This window comes from Carlito syrichta, unplaced genomic scaffold (genome assembly GCF_000164805.1).
Source record: "Carlito syrichta isolate Samal-C Ts95f unplaced genomic scaffold, Tarsius_syrichta-2.0.1 Scaffold313176, whole genome shotgun sequence".
Classification (NCBI taxonomy): Eukaryota; Metazoa; Chordata; class Mammalia; order Primates; family Tarsiidae; genus Carlito; species Carlito syrichta.
Genome location: NW_007257272.1, coordinates 511026 through 533547, shown reverse-complemented (window position 1 = coordinate 533547; position 22522 = coordinate 511026). Strand labels below are relative to the sequence as shown.

The window sequence follows — 22522 nt, the reverse complement described above, 5'->3', positions numbered from 1 at the left end:
AGCCCGCGGGTTTGAGACCAGCCTGGGCAACTTGGCTAGACCTCTTCTCTACAATAAATAAAAACTTAGTCGGGCATGGTAGCACACGCCTGTAGTTCTGGCTACTTGGAAGGCTGAGGTGGAAGGATTGCCAGAGCCCAGCAGGTCGACACTGGGGTGGCCATGAGAGTGCCACTGCACTCCAGCCTGGGCAACAGAGTGAGACTCCAACTCAAAAAAAAAAAGAAAGAAAGAAGTAAATGGGTGGATGGGTGAAAGATAGATTCCAAATTTTTCTTCTAAGTCTATCCAAGGGAATTATATGCTGTATCTTATTATATTCCATGCTATATATCGCTGGGCAGAATCTGGATGGTGTTGGAGACACAGAACACATCAGAGGACCCAGAAAGCAGGAGACAACATATAACTTGTGTTTTCCCACACAAATCTTTCTTGAGACGTGAGACTGCCTGCTTACCTCCCTTATAGACTCTGAGGGCACTGTTCCAGTACAAACCTCAGAACGTGGATGAGCTGACGCTGAGGCCTGGAGACTACATCTTTGTGGACCCCACACAGCAGGAGGAAGCCAGCGAGGGCTGGGTGTTTGGGACCTCACAGCGGACGGGCTGCCGGGGCTTCCTGCCGGAAAACTACACAGACCGAGCCAACGAGTCTGATACCTGGATTAAACACAGGTGAGTGTTGCCTCCAGCTGCAGCCCAAACATCTCTGAGTTAGTGTATGAGAGCATCGCCGAAAAACTGTGGTCACAGCGTCTAGACCAGTGATGTTCAGCCTTTTGGCTTTCCCAGGCCACGTCAGGTAAAGAGAAATTGTCTTGGACTGCAATAAATTATATAATATAGTTGATGTACATACATAATAAGACCTCTTTTTTGTATTTTTATTATAAAGTTTAGAAAAATGAGAACAATATAAAACTATTGGAAAATTTGACCTTGTTTTTAAAAAACTAATCTATCAATGTTTGGTTCAGTGGAAGTGGTCCCAATTCTTAGTGAGTTCTCAAGGTGCTCATCGAAAGTGTTCAGATTTGCTCTTTGTGTGCTTCATAATTGAAAGCAGCGGCTCACAAATGCATGTGCTATCAAAAAGCGATGTCATGAATAAGGCATGATGGTGAACTTCAAAAATGGAACTATGCATGGGGTCACGAAGAAAATAAATGCTAAAAATACATGATATTAAAAGCTTTTGTGAGGCTGTATTAATAACTGTCCTGGGCCACATGTGACCTGCAGGCTGCAGGTTGGACATGCCTGTTCTAGACCATTCCATCATAGGCAAAATTATACTCTCTGTGCTGGCAAAATTATCCTTGCAGGTATATAGTAAATATCTTGGTTGATTCGTGGTCTTCTGCTGATAGCATTCAGAAAATAATAAATTACTCTGTATTTTCTGAGGTAGAAATCCAAAAGTTATTGCAAAATGCTAAATCCTTATGATGAACACAATACACTATACTCAGAAGTCTTAAGCTTGGGATTATTTGTTCTTCCCAGGGTATATAAATGCTAAGATATATTATCAGTTTTCTACTGCTGTGTATATAACAAATTACCATGAAATGAACAGTTAAAACAAAATACATTTATTATCTCTTTGTTTTTCATGGGTCAGGAGTCAGAGTATTGTTTAACTGGGCCCTCACCTTGTAGTGACACAAGGCTATAATCAAGGTGTTGGCCAGGGCCAGGGTCTCAGCTGAGGCCCAGGGCTCTTGCTAAGCTCACACGTTTGTTGGTGGAATTGATTTCCTTGAAGCTGTGGGACTCCTGGTGTCTTGCTTCTTCATGCTCAGCAGGAGAATTCTTTAATTTCTGGCATCTTTAGCATTATCTGATGAGGCTAAAGATTTTCAAAAGCATCAGGTAGTGGCTCCTTTTTGTTTAGTGGCTCTTCCCTCAGTTTATCTGCCTCCTCTCCCATTTTACTATAAGCAACAAAAAGAAATCAGGGAACACATTTGACACTTTGTTTGGAAATATCCTTAGCTATATAGCCAACATTATCGCTTGCAAGCCCTGTTTTCTTTTATTTATTTATTTTATATTTTGAGTCGGCGTCTTACTCTGTTGCCCTGTCTGGAGTGCAGTGGCATAGCCTCAACCTGGTGGGCTCAAGTGATCCTTCTGTCTCAGCCTCTCAAGTAGTAGGGACTACAAGCTCACTCTATCACACCTGGCTAATTTTTTTGATTTTGAGTGGAGATGAGGTCTTACTGTGTTGCCCAGACTGGTCTTGAGCTCCCGAGCTCAAGTAATCCTCATGCCTCAACTTCTCACAGTTCTGGGATTATAGGCATAAGCCACCACACCCAGCCTACAGGTCCTGCTTTCTATGGACAATTGCACTCAATTTTTTTTGCCGCTATATAATAAAGATTCTCCTTCCTCCATTTTCCTATATCACATATCTCACTCCTTTCAGAGTCCTCATCAGTAGTACCTTTAACACCCATATTTCTAACAGTCTGTTCATGGTGATTTGGGCCTTCTCTATTATACTGCATAAAATTCTTCCAGCCTCCACCCATTGCCCAGTCCCAAAGTTGTTCCCACATTTTAATTTCAGACGATCCCAACTTACAATGGTTTGAGTTCGTATTTTTCATCTTCACAATGGTGCAAAAGCAACATGCGTTCAGTAGAAACTGTACTTTGAGTACCCATGCAATCGTTCTGTTTCTTACTTTCAGTATAGTATTCAATGAATTGCATGAGATATTCAACACTTTATTGTACAGTAGGTTTTGTGTTTAATGAATTTGCCCAAGAGTAGGCTAATGTAAGTGTTCTGAAGTCATTTAAGGTAGACTAGGCTAAAATACAATGTTTGGTAGGTTAGGTATACTGAATGCATTTTCACCTTATGATGGGTTTATTGGAATATAGCCCCATCTTAAGTTGAGGAGCATCTGTAGTTGTTAGAACAGCACCCCATTACAAATTTAGTAATAGTAAACATTTACCCAAAGATGCAGAACCAATATTTTTTTTTTTGAGTTGGAATCTTACTCTTGTCGCCCAGGCTGGAGTGCAGTGGCATGCTCACTGCTACTCCAGTGTCGACCTGCTGGGCTCTGACAATCCTTCTGCCTCAGCCTTCCAAGTAGCCAGAACTACAGGTGCACGCTACCACGCCCAGCTAATTTTTTATTTATTGTAGAGACGAGGACTCGCCAAGTTGCCCGAGTTGGTCTCAAACCCACGGGCACAGGCAATCCACTCACCGTGGCCTTCCAAAGTGCTGGGATTACAGGCTGAGTCACCGTGCCCAGCCAGAGCCAATAATTTTTATATTATGTACAATATAATACATAAATACAGAGGGTGCCAAAAAATGTATGTACATTTTAAGAAAGGAAAATAACTGCATTAAAATTATAATATTCAATATATACCAATAACAAAAGATGAATACAAGTCATGTTTGACTTCTGCACTTATAAGAGGTACAGATAGTGGTTACCATCTGTGTCCAGATACTTCTGATGATGGTGAACTGCTGCAGAACTTGTTGCTGTGCAAGGCGTCCTGGATCATCTCTTGTGCACATCACACACAATACATGCACCTCAAATTTATCATGAACATGTGCAGTTGTTAGGCGTGTTGGAGGTTCTGCTGCATACTCATGTCTTTCCTGAGGTTATTCTCTCCTTAAAATGAACAGATCATTAGATTGAACAGAGATGTATCAGCAATCTAGTCAATCTACATATTTTCAGATCTGTGCTGGACATTTGCTGTGGACAACTATTTTCTGGCATCTACACATCCAGGGGACTCTTTCCAGTATTCTTATTGAGGTTCATACACAAAGCAAAACTATGAAAGTTATGAAATTTTATACAAGTAGTCATTAGAAGCTACCTAAAATTTGTTAGAGAATCTATGGATAACTAATGAGAGTAGCATTTTTAATAAATCAAGAAAAAATGTATTTTGAGGAGCTGAAGTAAATTATTGTTCACTGGTCACTTTTACCCAAATCAAAAAATAAAAAGATGGTATAATAGTGCCTAATACAAGCTCTTGGGGAAAATGACTAGATTTTGTGAGAAAAAGCAGTTTAAAAATTGGAAGTGTTTTCTGAAAATATTTATAAAAGGAGATCAGGTGACTATGGCTAATTTCTTTGGCTATTAGAGTCCTTCTTGCTAATTATTCATACATGAGGTTGCACAGCAAGCCAGGGATCACATTTGTGCCCCTGAGCTTTCCCCCCAAACATAATGGCAGCTCTACATGCAACAAGACTGAATTCCTGCCAGAGCTCTGCAGTTCTACACACAGCATGACTTTCCATATTTTCTTTACTTGAAAGCTTTTAGCTTCTTAACCTAATGTATAAGAATCGAGGAGCACAAAATATAAATATAGGATGGAAAATGTAGCAGGAGTCACATGGTTTTATTTATTGACTCATAACTCACTTAATTCAAATAATTTCAAGGCAGCTAAAGAGATACCCAATAACTTTGAACACAAATATCAAACCCTGTGCCAGGCTCTGTTCCATACATTAACCCTTATCAGCTCATTTACTTATTCCTGAGTTAGACACTATTATCACTCCATTTTACAGTTAATGAAACTGAGACACAGAGAGATCAAATAACTTGCCAATGTTCACACAGCAAGTGAGTAGAGGAAGTGGGATTCAAACTTCATCCTAATTCCAAACTTGGTTTTTTGACTATTACTTAAACTGCCGGCAGAAGAGATCATTAAATTAAAAAACATAGTTCAGGAAATAAGTTATGATACAGTTATACTATAAAATACTTGCATTATTATTTTACAGTATTTTAAAATTTAAATACTGTAAAATAATCATGAGGAACTATTTTGTGTACTGATTTGAAAAAATCCAAGATATATTGATAAATGACAAAAATAAAATTACAGAACAATGTGTAAAGTACAACACTACTTTTGGGGAAAGGGGAAAGGAACACATATTTGTCTGTAAATATATATGCGTGATATATATTTATACACATGTTTATGCCTGAAAGTTCCCTGGAAGGGAGATTGTCTAGAAACTTCTAACTATGGTCACCCATGGGGGGGTGGGAGTGGGAGCTGGGTGAGTGGAACAGAAGTGAGAGGGAGACTTTTCACATGCTAGCATTTCATAATTATAAAATGCATGAACCGGCCGGGCTCAGTGGCTCAGCCTGTAATCCTGTGCTTTGGGAAACCGAGGTGAGTGGATTGCCTGAGTCCGCGGGCTCAAGACCTGTCTGGGCAACTTGGCGAGACCTCATCTCTACAGTAAATAAAAAAAAAAATTAGCCGAGCATGGTAGCGCACACCTGTAGTTCCAGTTACTTGGAAGGCTGAGGCGGAAGGATCGCCAGAGCCCAGCAGGTCGAGACTGTGGTGGCCGGGAGCGTGCCACTGCACTCCAGTCTGGGCGACTGAGTGAGACTCCAACTCAAAAAAAAAAATGTATGAACCATGTAAGTGTATTACTTATTCAAAATATAAATTAATCCATTTTAAATTTAAATAAAAGTCTATAAGAAAATTGGGTCAATGGGAGAATAAAGGTAGAGAAGTCAGACAAAGCCAGGCTGAGGTTTTGTGTGCCGTGAGCTCCCAGCTCCAAGCTTCTCCACATCCACTTTGAAAAGGGACACATATTCAGCAAACTGGTCACAGTTATTCCAGACACATGCAGACCAGTGGTTCAGAAGGAACACAATTTGTTGTATGTAATTCCCCTACATACGAACAAGTTCTGTTCTGAGATTATGTTTGCAAGCCCAATCTGTTCATAAATCTAAAGAAGTTACCCTAGATACCCAACTAACACAATTGGCTATAAAGTACCATCTACATCATTGCTGCTTTTACAATTGTTTCCAAATATTGTGGACTTGAAATAAAGATACTGTACTACTATACTCTTTTCAGCACTGTACAGTAAAGTACACAAAAGCACAACCACTTGTAGAGGATGAACACATGTGACAATGGACACCAGACATGTGAATTAATTTACATGATTGATCATGCAAACACACGTTCACATCTTTGAAGTTTGCAACTTGAAGGTTCATATGTAGGGGACTTGCTATATAGATGTGTTTGTGGGTCCAGTGACCACACCAAAATCTCAGGGTGCTGATGCCACAAGGGATTATAGAGACAACCAAATATAACCCTCCTCCTTGAAAGCTGAAAAAACTCGGACCCAGAAAGGTGTTGAGGGTAGATGATGTTGTGCAATTAAGGAAGCATTTGCATCCTTTCATAGCCAACTCATTTCATCTCCTGGTCCAAGACACAGTTTAAGGAATAGAGAAGAGTTACTGGTTACACCCTGACTGCTAAATTCTAGGAGGGCTGTATGCTGTAGCATGTCCGTCATTCCGTGTTCAGGACAGGGGAGTTTCATTGTCACAGAAGAAGCACAAGATAATCCACAGCCCTGATGTTTCTGAAACTAAGCAACAGAAACTCTACATAAGATGAGTTTGTGACTATGATACTTCTCAGTTCACAATTAATACATCAGGCACCTGTCACCATCACAACCATCAGAACTTATATACCTGACATTTCTGGGACTATTCTTTCTAGAGACAAGTTTCTTTTAGAAATGAATAAATATTAACAAGAATGACAACATAGAGAAAGAGAAGTTAACTCTGGGCTAGACACTTTGGGGTGTCTGATTGACCCTGTTTTGGAAGTGCCCCAATTGTCATGGGAGAAGCAGCGAGACACCCTGACAAGCTGTGACATGTGAGTATGGGTCACAGTGACAGATGATGGATATCGTCAGGCTCCACTATCCTGACTAAATCTTTTAAATCTACTAAACATCCTTATTAAATCTTTAAAGCTTTTTAAATCAGCAAATGGTCTTGAACATCTGGACATGTCACTAATGTGTCAAGTCATGAGAAATGTGGTCAGACAGCAACGTCAAAAGGCCAGCTGACTTATGGCTGCCCACAGATGGTTGTTCAGATGTTGGATAAGTACCTCCTACGAGCATTGAGCAAGACTCTCACTCAGTGTGTACAACCCAAGCAGTGAGAACTGCCAGCATTACAGGACCTGAAAACAAACCTGCAGACACTCCAGGGAGGGATTCCTGCCCCCAAAGAGGTCGTGTTTTCAGGTATAAGTTTGCAGTTTCAGTGCTTATTACTTGGCAATTTATATACCAGTCACCTATCACCAGTGTGACTACTACAGCCTCTATGCTGAGCAGTTCTGAAGTTTTTTGGACTTACCTATACAAAATCACACTAGTATGTTTGTCCATTACTTTGAAGCAGATGATCTGGAGTGTGATCATGATGGGGGAACTTATTCACAAACCACAGCTCTTTCCAGCCCTCCATGCACGAAAATGGATGAGCATGACTGTAGGTCAAAGAAAAGATGGGCGCAAGTGTGAGCACTTGGGAGAATTATACCCTCCTCCAGCCAAGATGAGGGTGTTCCCAACACTGAAGACACACAGCAAGTAACTTCACAAACCTCAGAACAAGGTGGTGACAAGTAGCTGAGATGTAATAGAGGTACTGTTATAGGCTGAGTTGTGCCTCCTCCAAAACCAGCTGTTGAAGTCCTGACCCGCAGCACCTCAGAATGTGACCTTATTTGGAGATAGGATCTTTAAAGTGATGATTAAGTTCAAATGAGGTCATCAGGTGAGCTCTAATCCCTTATAACTGGTGTCCTTATTAGGAGAGGAGATGAGAACACAGACACACACTCAGGGATGACCCTGTGAGGACACAGGAGCAAGACGCCATCTACACACCAGGAGAGAGGCCTCAGAAGGAGTCAGCCCTGCCAATGCCTGGATCTCTGACTTCCAGTCTCCAGAACTGTGAGACAATGAAAGTCTGTTGTCTAAGCCACTAGTCTGTTACAGCCACCCTAGCAGACAAACACAGGGACATTGCCCATATAGCCCCCAAGAAGTCGCTATATTCTTTGAAGATCCAGAGAGAATTTAAGCACATCTGTTTCTATGGTGTAAGATAACCATCAAGTGGTTTTCTTCAAGAGAAAAACAGAAATGTCAAAATGCTAAGTTCTTGCCTTTCTCCTCCCATCGCCAATGTCCCTCTTATAATCTTGGTTGAATGTCATTTGAAAGACCAGCAAAAAAAATTCCATTTTCTCTCTGACTGTAAGCTTCACAGATGTCATGTGTTGATAACAAGGCCATACTGTCTGCATAGTGAACCACAAGCAGGGTGTGGGTGCCCCCACCTTGCCCTCAGGAAGAGGAAACCAACCAACATTTCCTGTGTTAATATGAGACAATGAATTGTGTCTCCACAGCTCTGAGCATGTTAATTTGAAGAAGGACTGTTGATGATTCAGATGTGAATATCAACTTTCTGTCTACTTATGATCAACTAAAGTTTGCATTTCATATCTGTTGGCACTTGACACTGAGGATACATGAACAGGGTCAATCTGTTTGGCCTGGACCCCACCACAAGGCGTTTACAGAACAAGACAGGTCAGGCAACAATGACAGGAATAGAGGAGTCTGAATTTGCAGACAATTCAAGAAACACATGAACTAAATCAAAACCACCATGCAGGCAATACACAGTCCAAGGCATATAGTAGGGCAGGCAGCCAGAGACACATAAGAAATGATATACTTCCCGGTTCCAGACAGGTCTCGGGATGGAAGCTTGGGGAGCTACCACTGATTTTATGAGACTCTGGGGACTTGAAGCTTCTATGGGAAAAATTCAAATCCTTACAAAGGAGCTGAATAAATAGAAACACACCAGGTTCATGGCTGAGAATAGTAAATCATAACAATGTGTCAATTCCTTCCAAAGCCATTTCTGTGTTTTATGAAATTCCAGACAAAATCTCCCTGGAATCATTCACTGGAACTTCACCAAGTGAACAAAAGTTTATCTGGAAGAATAAACAGGAGAGAAGAGCTAAGAAATTTTTGAAAAATAAAAGTAATGAGAAGAGATGCTTACCCTACAGATGTTTAAAATATGTTATAAATCTATAATATGGTCTTGGCTTGAGGGAAAGAAAAAAAGCAGATCAAAGGGACAGGATAGACATCGGAGGAGCAGGGCTGTCCTGGAGAAGCTACAGCTGATGAAGGGTGTGTCAGAGAGAAGGACAGAAATGAATATAAAATAAATGGTGCTTCATTCCTTCATATCATACACTAAAATCAACTTCTGGCAGAGTCAAGAATTTAAAAGAAAGTCATTTTTTAAATAGAAGACCATGTAGACAAATGTGTTTCTGATGTCTGGACTGGTAAGAATCAATAGAAGGAATCTTAAAGTGATACTTAGCAGATCTGTCTTTAATAGTGATTACTAAATGCTCAAAACTGAAGACTTCCGTAAGTTAAAACTAATAAAGAACACTGAAATCCAAAGAGCAAAATGGGAACAGTACTTTTCACAAGGTATTAATGGAGCCAACTGTCCCTTAAGGGCCACTCACTTGAGCAGGTCACCTACCTCCCCTCTCCCTGAAGCAACTGCCTCTTTCACTCCCCTGACTGAGGGGCCACCTACTTTGTGCTTCAGCTACAAGAACTTCATTCAGAAATTGCTAGAAAAACACAAAGGCTCTACAAGGAAACAAGGGACAAGCAATGAACAGAAGATAAGTAAATGGGGGTGGGGTCCTACTCACTAGTAATAAAAGAAGTGCCCAAAATATTGAAGCCCCATTTCCCCCTTGTCAAATCAGAAAAGGGCTTTAGTTTTTGTGGTTTTGATATTAAAAACAGAATTGACACTAGTGAGCACATAGAGTTAGGTGAACTTCTGCAAATTAAGATTTCTAGAAAGCAAATTAGCAATCTGTGCCAAGAACCATAGAAGTTGCCGCACCCCCTGGCTCAATGGGTCCCCTTCCAAGACTTAGTGTAAGGAGGAAAGAAATCAGAATTCGGGCTGGGTGTTCAGAAAGAAATCAAAATTTGGGTGGTTTATGCCTGTAATCCCAGCACTTTGGGAGGCAGAGATGAGAGAGTTGCTTGAGCACAGGGGTTTGAGACCAGCCTGGGCAACTTGGAGAGACCTCATCCTTACAATAAATCAAAAAATTAGCTGGGCATGGTGGCATGTGCCTGTAGTTCCAGCTACTTGGAAGGCTGAGTCATATCTCCTGAGCCCAGCAAACTGAGGCTACAGTAGCCATAAGCATGCCACTGCACTCCAGCCTGGGCAACAAAGTGAGACCCCCAACTCAAAAATATAAATAAATAAAAAAGAAATCAGAATTTGTATGCAAGGGTATCCTTGGTGAGCTTATATAGAATAGCTTTGAAAAAATGGAAGCAGCCATTGCCTTGTTAAGCTATGGCCAGGCCATGTTTTCTGCAGCTTTGGACTCCTCCCCTACGTTGGGAAGGTGAAACTCCTCTTTCTCTCTCTCTGTAATTTATTTTCTAAATAAACTATATTTTCTAATCTAAAGAAGAAAGAAAAAAATGAAAGCAGCTGTCCTTTCTGACAGTGAGGGAAATGGTTATTTAAATTATGACATATGCATATGTCATAATGTAACCATTAAAACATTTTCTTTTGCTTTTCTTTCCTTTTTTTTTTTTTTTGAGACAGTGTCTCACTCTGTTGCCCAGGCTGGAGTACAGTGGCATGACCATGGCTTACCACAGCCTCGACCTCCTGGGCTCTGGTGATCCTTCTGCCTCAGCCTCCTGAGTAACTAAAACTATAATCACACACCACCACACTCAAATCTTTTTTTTTTTTTTGTAGAGACAGATCTTACTATGTTGCCAGAGCTGGTCTTGGACTCCTGGGCCCAAGCGATTCTCCTACCTCAGCCTCCCAAAGTACTCAGATTACAGGCATGAGCCGCTGCACCTGGCAAAATATTTTCAAATAATTCTTAATAGCATGAGTCATCGGTGTAGGTGACTGTGTCGACACAGTGTTTTTCAACCATGTAGATAAACAGACGCATGCACCCTAGCTCCTCCAAATCTTCCCCCGCCAGGGTAACTGTCCTCCAAGTCGCTCCCATCCACAGTCTTTCACATGCCTCACGCCTCACCTCCCTCCTTTTCCAAGTTAGTGTCCACATCCAACCATCGCAATCATGCCCTGGTCCCTGCTGCTGCCTAGACTCACTTGGCCACGTACTAACCCTGGTCAAATCCATCTCTGCTCTGGCTCTACAGAAAGTGCTGGAGAAAACAGCCCCGCCCTGCTGGGTCTCCCCTGCAGGTCTGGCCTGAATCTTGCCCCATCCTCCTCACACAGACCTGTTTCCTTTCATAACCATCCACACTTCCAGGTCACCTTCCCCCCCATGCAGCATCCTTGCTTCCAATTCACTGTGATGAGTGACAGTGCAGCCAAAAGAGTGTCCACAAACACTCTCTGCCACCACACTGCCTGCCAGCCTCTGGGCCACTCTTCTTCCCATGTTAGATAGTGAGGCCAGGTCCAAGCTCCTAGCAAGCCCCCCCTGCCCTGGCACCTCACATCTGGTCCTTCCTGGGCATCCCACGCACTCTAGGAATATCATGCCAGCATCACCTACCGTTCCCTACAGGTTCCTCAATCATGCTCCTTGATCAAGCATTTTGAAAGCTCTGATTGTATCCACTGTCTCCATTCCCATTCTCTCCATCTCTCCCCCTGTTCTCTCTTAAAACCCTCTCCAGGCAGACTTTTTTCAAAACTGTCTTGCCAAGGTGGCTGGTGGCCTCCACCTTGTACGTCCGGTGCTCAGACCTCATTCCCCATCTTGCCTGACCCGTGGCGGCAGCGGCAGGCACCCAGCCACCCCCCCTCCTCCTGGGTTCATCCCTCACTCCCCCCGAGCATCCAGGGCCTCTCCCCGCTGGGATTCCTCCCATCCCAGAAGCTGCTTCTCCTCCTTCTCCTCTGCTGGCCCGTTCTCTTCTCTGGCCTCCTCCCGGTGGGGCACCTGGCTCAGCCCTCAGACACATCCATGGGACTTCACCCCTCAATGATCTCCTGGTTGGTGCCCCTTTGCATGCCTTCTGCATGCTGCCAGCTCTGCACCAGCTGGGGTTCCTTCCCTGAGCACCACACTCGTCCAAAGCCAGCTCAAGAGCCCCCTGTGGATTGCTAGTAGACATTCCAGACTTTCGATGGTCAAAGTTGAGCTCCAGCTCTTTTTCCCTAGTCCTGCTCCACCCGAGGTCTCCCCATCTCGTACAAGGGCAACTCATCCTTTCTGAATGCTCAGGTCAAAAGCCTAGAGTTCCCCAGACTCCTCACCTTCTCTCAGTTCTTCATTGGATCCATCAGAAAATGCTGTTGGCTCTACATTCAAAATATAATGGAATCACGCCTATAATCACAGTACTTTAGGAGGTCAAGGCAGGAGGATCGCTTGAGCCCAGGAGTTCAAGACCAGCCTGAGCAACAAAGCAAGACCTCGTCTCTAGAAAACACCAAAAAATTAGCCAGGCATGGTGGTGCACACCTGTAGTCCCAGCTACTTAGGAGGCTGGAGCAGAAGGAACCCCTGAACCTAGGAGGTTGAAGCTATGGTGAGCTGTGATTATGCCATTGCATTCCAACCTTTGTGACAGAGCAAGACCCCAACACTCACACACTCTCTCTTTGTAAACACACACACACACACACACACACACACACACAGAGAGAGAGAGAGAGAGAGAGAGAGAGAGAGAGCCAAAAAAAGGTATATACATTCTAAGAAAGGAAACAGCTGTATTAAAATTGGAATACTCAATATATACTGATAACAAAAGGTGAATGCAAATCACATTTGACTTCTGCAATTACAAGAGATGCTCACAGTGGTTACCACTAACATCCAGACACTTCTGATTATGGTGAATTTAAAGTAATACATAGATAATATATCTTAAAGTGTGTATACATTTTTTGTGGTCCCCTGGTAATATATATATATATACCGTACATAAAGCCAGGGGATGGCCGGCCTAGAGCAGGCTAAGGTGTTTAAACAAGATGGTATGACAAAGTACCCTATATATAGGGGGAACCCAAAAATGGAATTATTATTTTGGAGGGCGGGCCTTTGTAGTACCGGCTTCCCCCGCTAGGTAAGTGTTCTAAGAACCCATTGGCATCAGTGTATCAGCTAGTGTTGTTGTGAGAAGCTGCATTCAGCTTCAGTGAATTTTTTTGGAGATTCTTTCAGCATGTTTGCCCATTTCATGATGGGTAATTTACAAGTGCACCTGCACACATAGCGCTGAGTGGTCAGCTATTTTTGACCAAAAAAACCTGACATGACTCCCATGCTCCACCCTCCCTATTCACCCGACCTCACCCTGAGCAACTTTTGTTTTGTTTTGTTTTCCTGAAGGAAAAAAGTCCTTAAAGGGAAGTATTTTGCCGATATGAAAGAGGTGAAAGTAAAAATGGCAGCAGTGCTATAAGGCATCAAAATTTACAAGTTCAAAAACTGTTTTGAGCAGCAGAAAAAGCATTCTGATAGATGTATTGCCTCAAACAGAGAGCACTTTAGAGGTGATTGAAGTTTAAACATGGAAGAATAAATACACAATTTTTTATAAATAAATTCTGAGTTTTGGGTCGAGTGTGTGTGTGTGTGTGTGTGTGTGTGTGTGTGTGTGTGTGTGTGTGTGTGTGTATGCTGAATCCAACTGTTCCTCGTGCTTCCACCTGGTCACCTGGATTGTGGCCATGGGCTCCCTGCTCTACCCCACACCTGGGGGTTTAGGCTCAACTGCCAGGTCAAAGTGGTCGCCTCAAAGTATGGTGAGACTAACACCCTCCAATCGCCCCCTCTTCCTCCAAGCATGTCCTACAAGAACCTCTGGCAGTCTGGGTTCTGACAGCACAAACACCCTTCCCTCCTGAGTCCACTCTTCCCCCTGAGCTCACTCTGGCCTCTGCTGCTTCCCAAACTCTCCAGGGGGAGCTGAGCTCCTGCCTGGTTGTCTCCTCTGCCTAGTCACTGCCCCACAGGGTGAGTGCCCCATGTCCTCCCCTGCCTCAGGTTTTTCTGTATGTCACCTACATTGCCTAAGAGGCTTTGTTGCACCACCTTGTTTAAACATCACAACCTGTCCCAACCTTGCTACCCCCGGCTTTATTTTAGAGTTCATGATACTCACCACCCTGTACTAGACAAAGCAGTTTGCCTCTCCTGAAAAAGTGGTCCAAATTCAAAGATCATAAGGAAGCATTTTCAAATGTGGATAGAGGAGGGAAATGGGGTAAGATTTGGTGGTTCACTAAGCTGGAGGATGGTGGATTCATTTTCTTTTCTTTTCTCTTCTTTTCTTTTTTTTAATTTTATTTAACTTATTGTATTTTCCAGAGTGGCACCTTGAATGAACCACTCTGGCCTGGCAGTTGAGCATAGACCCTAAGTCTGGGGCAGAGTAGGGAGCCCATGGCCACAATCAAGGTGACCAGGTAGAAGCACAAGGAATGGTCGGATTCAGTATATTGATTAAAAAATTGCTTATTCTTCCATGTTTAAACTTTAGTCACCTTCAAATTGCTCTCTGTTTGATGCAACACACAATAAGAATTAGAAACAAAATAACCTGAGTTCTCCCAGAAAAATAGGAAATTCAAAATGCTAGGATTCACTGAAAACAGGAGCAAAATGTCAGTAGAAAATATTGCGTGGGCAAAGAACTTCTCATGCTGGAGGCAATCCAGAGAAATAGTGCAGAGAGACAAAGCAGCCATGAGGGTTGTAGGTGGTTTCAAATGGGGTTTTCCAAGACCTTTCCTTTTGTGAGATGAATTTCCCCTCAGGGAAATCGATCATGAGCTGTTCCAGTGAGAATTTCCATGACCTTCATCTCTCTGTTTCTCATTCACTTCCTCTGTCCTCCTCACCTATTCCTACCTGACACACCCACTGTGGGGGCTTCACCCACCCCCCGCTTCCTATTCCAGAGCCTGGAGCTCCCACTGTTTCAGTTGCTACCATCTTCCCCTCAGTTGTCCCGGAGATCCACCCCAGGGCACTTTTCCTGATTCCTGGGAAAGCAGCCACTTCCTCATCACCCACAGCTCCTTCCACTAAAGCCATCTACTCCTTCCCTGCATGTCACCATAGTACTCCAGTGTGACTGTCCACTGTTTGTTCATTTCTACACCCCAGTACGTCCATCTGCACACCCCTGGCTGTATTAGGATGGGAGTCTAAGAGGATAGTGCATTGATCTGGGATCCTGAGAGAGACAGAGACAGAAAAATGCAGAGAGTGACAAAGAGATAGAGACAGAGAGAGACAAAGATGGAGACAGACACAGAGAGACAGAGGTAGAGATACAGAGACACGGAGAAAGAGAGACAGAGAAAGAGATGGATAGAGACAGAGACAGAGAGATGGAGCGAGAGACAGAGAGATAGGGATGGATAGAGAGAGGGATAATGAGAGAGACAGAGATAGACAGAGGGAGACAGAGAAATGGAGAGAGAAACAGAGAGATGGAGAGAAGATAGAGACAGCGACAAAGAGAGAGAGACAGAAATAGAGACAGAGAGAGAAAGACGGAGAGAGGCAGAGACAGAGAGAGGCAGAGACAGATTTATTTTAAAGAATTGGCTCAAGATTTTGAACCTGACAGGACCAAAATTGCGCAGGCAGGCCAGAGGACTGGAGACTCAGAAAGAGTTGGCGCTAAGCTCAGGTCTGGAGGCAGAATTCCCCCTTCCTTGGGGAACCTCGTTCATTCCTGCACCCCAACTATGTCCATCTGCACACCCCTACTGTATTGGCAGATGATGAGTCCAAGAGCATGGTATATTGTTCAGGGTTCCTGAGACAGACACAGAGACAGAAATAGAGTGACAGAGAGATAGAGAAAGAGAGAGACAGAGATAGAGAGACAGAGAAAGACAGAGTTTGCTTTTTCCTGAGGCTTTCAACTGACTCCATGAGGTCCACCCATACTGGAGAGTCATCTGCTTCACTCCAAGTCTACTGAGTTAAATGTTTATCTCATTTTTAAAAGATGCCTTTGCAGCAACATCTAAAATAGCATTGGACCAAATACCTGGGTACTGTGGCCTAGCCAAATGGACACATAAACTTAACTATCGCAGATGGTGACAGTAGTAATAAAACAATAACATCATTCACATTCCTATGTCCTGAGGGTTTTGCACATGTCGGTGCGTTTTGTCCTCATGGTAACCTTATCTGCCAGGGTTGTCCTGGGCCTCCTCAAGTTCATACATGACCAGATCTTGTGTTTCTATGGCAACAACACAGCTGCATCTATGTTCACAGCCTTGTTTTCCCTCTCCTGCAGAACATACACCTTCAGTCTAGCTACAGACCCGAACATCAGAAAGGACAATGAAGCCAGCAGCAGATGTGATGGAGAATTTTGTCCCCCACCAACATCAAGGAGTTTTAACAGCATACAGGCTTTGCAGGTAGTAGAATTCCCTTATTTTTTTTAAGTTAACTAAGCAAAACCACATTTTGTATTAACTCCATGGCGGACATGATTTCATGGAAGTAACTTGTGTTCTATAAACACATCCTCCCTGCTGCCCCAGAGCACAAACCAGGTATGGTCGCCAAAGGGTCTACCTCATCAGTGCTGAGGCACAGGAGGGCCCACCCGGGTCCATCTGCCCAGTCAGATGGGGAGCCACCCTCTCCATAGCTGGGCACCCCATCTGTGTGCTTCTGAAGGCAGCATCAGTCATGGCACCAGGACACAGAGTGGGAAAGAGGCAGGGACACAGTGATGCCCAGAATCCTGAGTTCTCATCCAGATTCCCTCATTAATGGGCTAAATGACCCCAAAGAAGTCACCTTCCCTAGAGACTCAGCTTTTTTTATCTTTTGAGTTAAGACTCTCTATAACCTGGAGGAACAGCAGCCTTGGGCCAGGGTCTGGGGTATTGCAGAGCACCCAAGGCTCGACACCCCCAGAGGGCATGTCCAGGCTGTGCAGATTCCAGGAGGGGAGCAGGCAGTCCTTCCCTGAAGGCAAGTAACCAACACCATGTTTCCTGGTCACTGTCTGGGCAGTGGGCAGGCCAGACCTCTGATCTGAAGCTTTGTTTTTTCCTTTCAAAGGAATCCCAGAGGGCAGTGCACCTGCAGCTGGCCTTTGGCCAGTTACTGTGGTAGTAGAAACACCCCCTTGACCTGAGTTGTTTCCAAATCTGTCACTCCACACCCTGCTGTGCCACACACACTATGTTAGAAACTATCATCCCAGCTACCCAGCCAACATGGAGACATCATTCCTGTCCCCTCCCACTTTTCTGGAACTGAAGATTGAGGCTTAAGGACACTAGGAAGCCCTGTGGAAGCACACAGACTCCTAAACCATTCCTTCATCAGACTGCTGAGAGGATTACAAAAAATGAGGCGCCTAGTGCCCACCATAGGCTAGGCCACGGCTGCCCAGAGACTGTTGCTGCCCAGAAGGTGGGGCTACCATAGTCTGGCTCATTTCTGAGTCCCCAGAGCCTAGTTTGGGACCTGGTCCATAAATCTCATTCCATGAACAATAGAATGACCAAATGAAGACCCTATTCGAACTCACTATTGGATCACCCTAAGTCCAAAGTTCACTATCTGTTACAAATTGAATTGTGTCCTCTAAAAATGTACATCTTGAAGTCCTGACCCCCAGTACCTTAGAATGTGACTGTATTTGGAGGCAAGCCTTTAAAAAAGTATTTAAGGTAAAATGAGATCATTGGGGTGTCCCTGACTATATCTGACTGATGTCCTTATAAAAGAGGAGATGAGGACACAGACACACACAGAGGGTTGACTCTATGAGGATGCACGGAGAAGACACCATCTTCACACCTCAGAGCAGCCAGCCCTGCCACACCTTGATCTTGGACGTCCAGCTTCCAGCATGTGAGAGAATCCATTCCTGCTGTTTAACCCGCAATCTGTGGTCCTCTGCCACGACAGCCTGAGCTGACTATGCCCCTCCTTCTCCAAAGACACTTCAGTCCCTCCAGGGCTGCCCGCAGGCTAAGGTGTGTTTGGCCCTAACAGCAGCTGTGCACAGGATGCTGAAAGCTGAGAAGGCAGCAGATATTCTCTTTAGCTGGGGCTTCAGTCAGAGACAAAAGTGTCCCAAGGTGAAAGAGCCAGAGACTTACCAGCCACAAACAGACAGAAACAGGGCTCTTTGCCCCAGACTGCAGGGCTCTGGGAGATGCAAGGTGGGCAGATTTTTTCCCCACCCCCCATAGGGGTAAGAGGGGAGGCATGAGCCAGGCCCAGCCCAGGGCCATGCCCTCTTTTCCAGGTTCTAGGAGTGGGAGAGTCTGGAACGGAAGTCTCTGTTCATAGCTCAGCTTGTGTCTGAACTCAGAACGTTCAGTGGATGAGAGCAGAAAAAAACCCTTGCTTGATCTGATTTTGCCCCTTCTATTTCCAGAAGAAAACTGGCAATAGGCCTGATACAATGCACCTGTGGGAGGCTGAATGGTGGCCTCAGAGAAAAGGTCCAAAGCTTTGGAACCTGTACATATGGCCCTGTAAGAAAAAAGGGCCAAAAAAAAGATCTTTGTCAGTGGGTTCTTGTAAGCACCTTGAGATGGAGAGATAATCCTGGGCTACTCAGGTGGGCCCTAAGTTCAATCACAAGTGCCTTCTAAGAGGAAAGCAGAGGGGAGGCTCATGCACTCAGAAGAAGGGGAGGCCATGTGACCACAGAGGCAGAGACTGGAGTGATACAGCTACAAGCCAAGGAATGCCAAGAGCCACCAGGAGCTGGAAGAGGCAAGAAACAGGTTCTCCTGCAGAGCCTCTGTGGGGGTTTGGGTCTGGCAACACCTTTGCTTTGAACTTCTGGCCTCCAGAACTGAGAGGATAAATTCCTGTTGTTTTGCACCACCAACTTGTGGTACCCGTGATACAGCCCTGCCTCCTTCCATGGACACCAGGGGTCAAACCATTCCATTTCCCACAGACTTTTCTCTTGTCTTAGTATCATATTCTTGTGGTAAAGCTCCACATTTCAAAGTTTAGATGCTCTGGGCTCTTCCAAGGAAAGAAATGCCCCAAATCCAAATCTCAGCCTGCTGCTTCGACTTGGATTGCCCCTAAGCAGACTGAGAACATGCGTGTTGTGCAAGCTACTTTCAGATCAGCTCTCAGCAAGGGAATGGGATAGGACTTTTTTTTTTTGAGCCAGAGTCTCACTCTGTTGCCCAGGATGGAGGGCAGTGGCACAGTCATGGCTCACTGCAGCCTTGGCCTCCTAGGCTCAAGCAATCCTCCTGCCCCAACCTCCCAAGTAGCTGGGACTACAGTTGCACATGCCACCACACCCAGCTAACTCTTTAAAAATTTTTCTAGAAATGAGGTTTCACTCTGTTGCCCCGGCTGGTCTTGAACTCCTAGGCTCAAGTGATCCTCCCACCTCAGCCTCCCAAAGTGCTGGAATTACAAGCATGAGTCACTGCAGCTGACCAAGATAGGACATTTTAATATTCATCTGGGGTGGTGAGGGTAATGCCTCTTGGTGTCAATATAGGCAACCCCTGCACAATCACACTTCACAATTGTATGACAACAAGACCAACTTTCCCCTTGGAGCTCTGCCCTAGAAGTGTTTGTATCCAGAAGCCAACAACTGCAGTCCTCCGATATGAGACAATAATATTCACTCTGCCTTGACTGATGGCCCATTTTGAAGACTCAACCCTGTGGGCCTGAGAAAGTGGAAACTGCAAAGGTTTTCACCACCTCACCAATACCATGGTCTGTGCACCTGTCAGGTGTAATCAGAGCTCCCGAGAACAGTCGAGGCCCTTCAGCAGTTGGGAGTTCTGCATCACCCAGGTCGGTGTGGACTTCGTGAGGGACCACAAGATCTGATGGGAGCTGTCCGTGGTGCTGGCCCCAAGAACGCTTGTGGAGCAGGTGAAATTGGTCCCCAACGAACGCCCCCTCCTTCCCAGCAATCCCCAAGCATTCCTCAAGGTGTGGGGACACTGCTGGGGGCCACTCTTGCAGGAAGAAAGTGACCAGTTTATGCAGACCCTTGTGACTCCCTCATTGTTTGCAAAAGCAAATCCACATGGGAAGGGTTGGTAGCACCAGAAGAGTAAAATGAGGCACTTCCTTGCCAGAGGTGTCCAGATGTTAAAAGTATTTGCATTTCCCTCTCTAGAATTTGGGAAATCAGGGTGATGCTGAGGCTGGTGCCTGGAGGTTGAGGCTGAGGAGGACCATATCTGCTCACTCTTCTTCCTTACTCCACTTGGTAACAAAACACGCAATAGCCTCTCTCTCACTTTAACTCAGAGAGCTGTGCAGCCAAGATGGGAAGGGATAGAGGAAAGGACCCTCCTGAGCCACCTCCTGCCCGGTGGTGCTTTCCAGCCTGTCCATGGCAGGTGACTTTGCTTTGTCCATCCCTGGTCACCTTGGCTCCCTGTAGAAGGTTCCCAGCTCACCTCCCATGGCAGGCACTGTTTGCTGTGTGCCCACCCTCTCTGTCTATGACTCATCCTTCCATGTTTGTCCCTTGACCCCTCAGAGATCTGCAGCTCCCCAGAGGCGGGACCCTGTGTACGGCAATGTTGTGTCCCAGTATCTGACATGCTCCCTCCTGCAGCGCCATGTCACAGGGATGCTGATGGCATGAGTCCTAGGACCTAGTGGGTGGCACCACTGATCCCATGTTGGTGCAGAGGTTCCCATCCTGTTCCAGCATGGAGCCCATCCCCCCAATCCCGATATCCTGGGCCTGGCACTGGGCAGCGCTTCTCTGGTGCAGGGAATGTTGGGTGTATAAGACTGACATCAGCTGGCCCAACAGTGCCCTCCAGGGTAACAGCTGAGCCTCAGCATCTACCTTGGGGATTTCAGTTTATGCCTATGGCTTCTGGAGCAAGGCTTACGCTCCATGCAGCTGTCCCAGTAGCCTCTGGCTGGCTCGTGGAATCGTCCTTGGCTCTCAGTTTCTCCACCTCTCTCACAGCCAGTTCCTTTCAGGGCCAGACCCTCCCTCCCACCCACCATCCACAGCATGGTGAGAAGGGCAGTCTCAGCTCCCCAAGGATGGACCCAGTTCCATCTGGGGCTCCTCTTCGTAAAGGATAGCCATGTCACTGCCTGAAATATGGCCCTTGGGTTACTTTCCTGAAGTGCAGGTCTCCCCAAGAACAGGGAAGACATGTGCCCTGCAACTGTGAGGCTCCAAGGCCATCCTAGGGCTACCTGAGGCAAGAGAGAACTGCTGTCCCACAGCTCAAAGCCACTTGGTCATTCTTGTGCTACGAGGAAATAAATAAAGTAAAATAAAATATTGTTTTCTTCTAGCACTCAGCCAGGGAATGGCCAGATATGGAAAGGCAGTAAGAGGGATGGAAGAAGGGCATCTACCCTCAGAAGCAGAACTCATACTCCAGAAGTAGAATGTGCCAACACAGGGGCAATTCTGAAGGGCTCCTGGAAAGAGGAAGAGTGCCAGCAAAAGAGGAGACAGATGATGGATAGATAAATCAGTAGATAGATAGACATAAAATATCTATATATTATAACATAAATCTATATGATAACAATATAGTATAACATAAAGATAAAGATCATATCCTAAGAAGTCTCTGAGGAGCTTTAAGGACTTAGAAAACACAGAAAAATAGAAGACAGGTGTGCTATGGTATGGCCAGTCCTGTCTCTTGTTGTCTCCTTTATGATGTTATAATGCCCAGCAAGTAAAAAATTGGGAGAAATTGAAGAGGTTCCCTACTCCTCAGCCTCTTTCACTAATAACTTTGGCAAAACAGGTGGCAGCTATTGACAATGCAGGAAGATATCCCCTTCCAGACCAGCTGTTACATGACCAGGAGAGCTGCAGTTAGCACAAGTCTGGCTACTTGGGTATTAAATCATACGGGTCTTGCTTCCTGCCCCCAGGCCACTGTTGCAAGGAAGAGCGTGTTGGTGGTGCGCCACGGGGAGAGAGTGGATCAGGTCTTTGGGAAGTCGTGGCTGCAGCAATGTTCCACTCCAGACGGTAGGTAAAGGCTGGCGGGTCTACAGGCAGAAACACCATGGAGCTGACAAATGGCCGTGTGTAGACTGTTTATCTGGCATGCATGCCTGTTACCTCTTTCTCTAGAGTGTTGCATGGATGCATCTGAGTGTATGCTGCCTGTAAGAATCCTGTGTCAACCACTTTGGAGGAGATGGAGGAATGGTTCTTCATAGAAGCAAGTCCGTTAGCATAGCAAGTCTGAATGTGTGGACAGGTCTTTTAATCCCAGCAGCACACATATGGTATTTGGTTAGTGAATGCAGCATTAGCTTTAGAGCAGGCCACCCTGAACTGTAGCTTCAGAACCCTACAGCTGCTGGCACATGCTATATCTCTCAGTCTTATCTCTGAATTTCTCCAGGCTAATCTCAACTGCTACCATTTGGGGTTATGTTGCTTAGCAGATGGACATAGTCTTAAACATGTCTCTTGCCCACCCCAACTTTGCCCTTCTGAACTCCAGGAACTAAGAACAGTGATTATGAATACACAGACCCCC

The 22522-nt window shown here is 45.0% G+C and overlaps 1 protein-coding gene across 2 annotated transcripts in view; it reads left to right on the top strand.

The window, feature by feature from the left end:
- The window catches only part of UBASH3A (ubiquitin associated and SH3 domain containing A), a 56121-nt gene that overhangs the window by 13698 nt on the left and 19901 nt on the right, over positions 1-22522 (top strand). For both annotated transcript variants that reach the window (XM_008070182.2, XM_008070181.1), the window contains exons 6-8: positions 472-680; positions 16297-16423; positions 21903-22002. In XM_008070182.2, coding sequence (XP_008068373.1) covers positions 472-680; positions 16297-16423; positions 21903-22002 — 436 coding nt within the window. The remainder of the gene's footprint in view (positions 1-471; positions 681-16296; positions 16424-21902; positions 22003-22522) is intronic.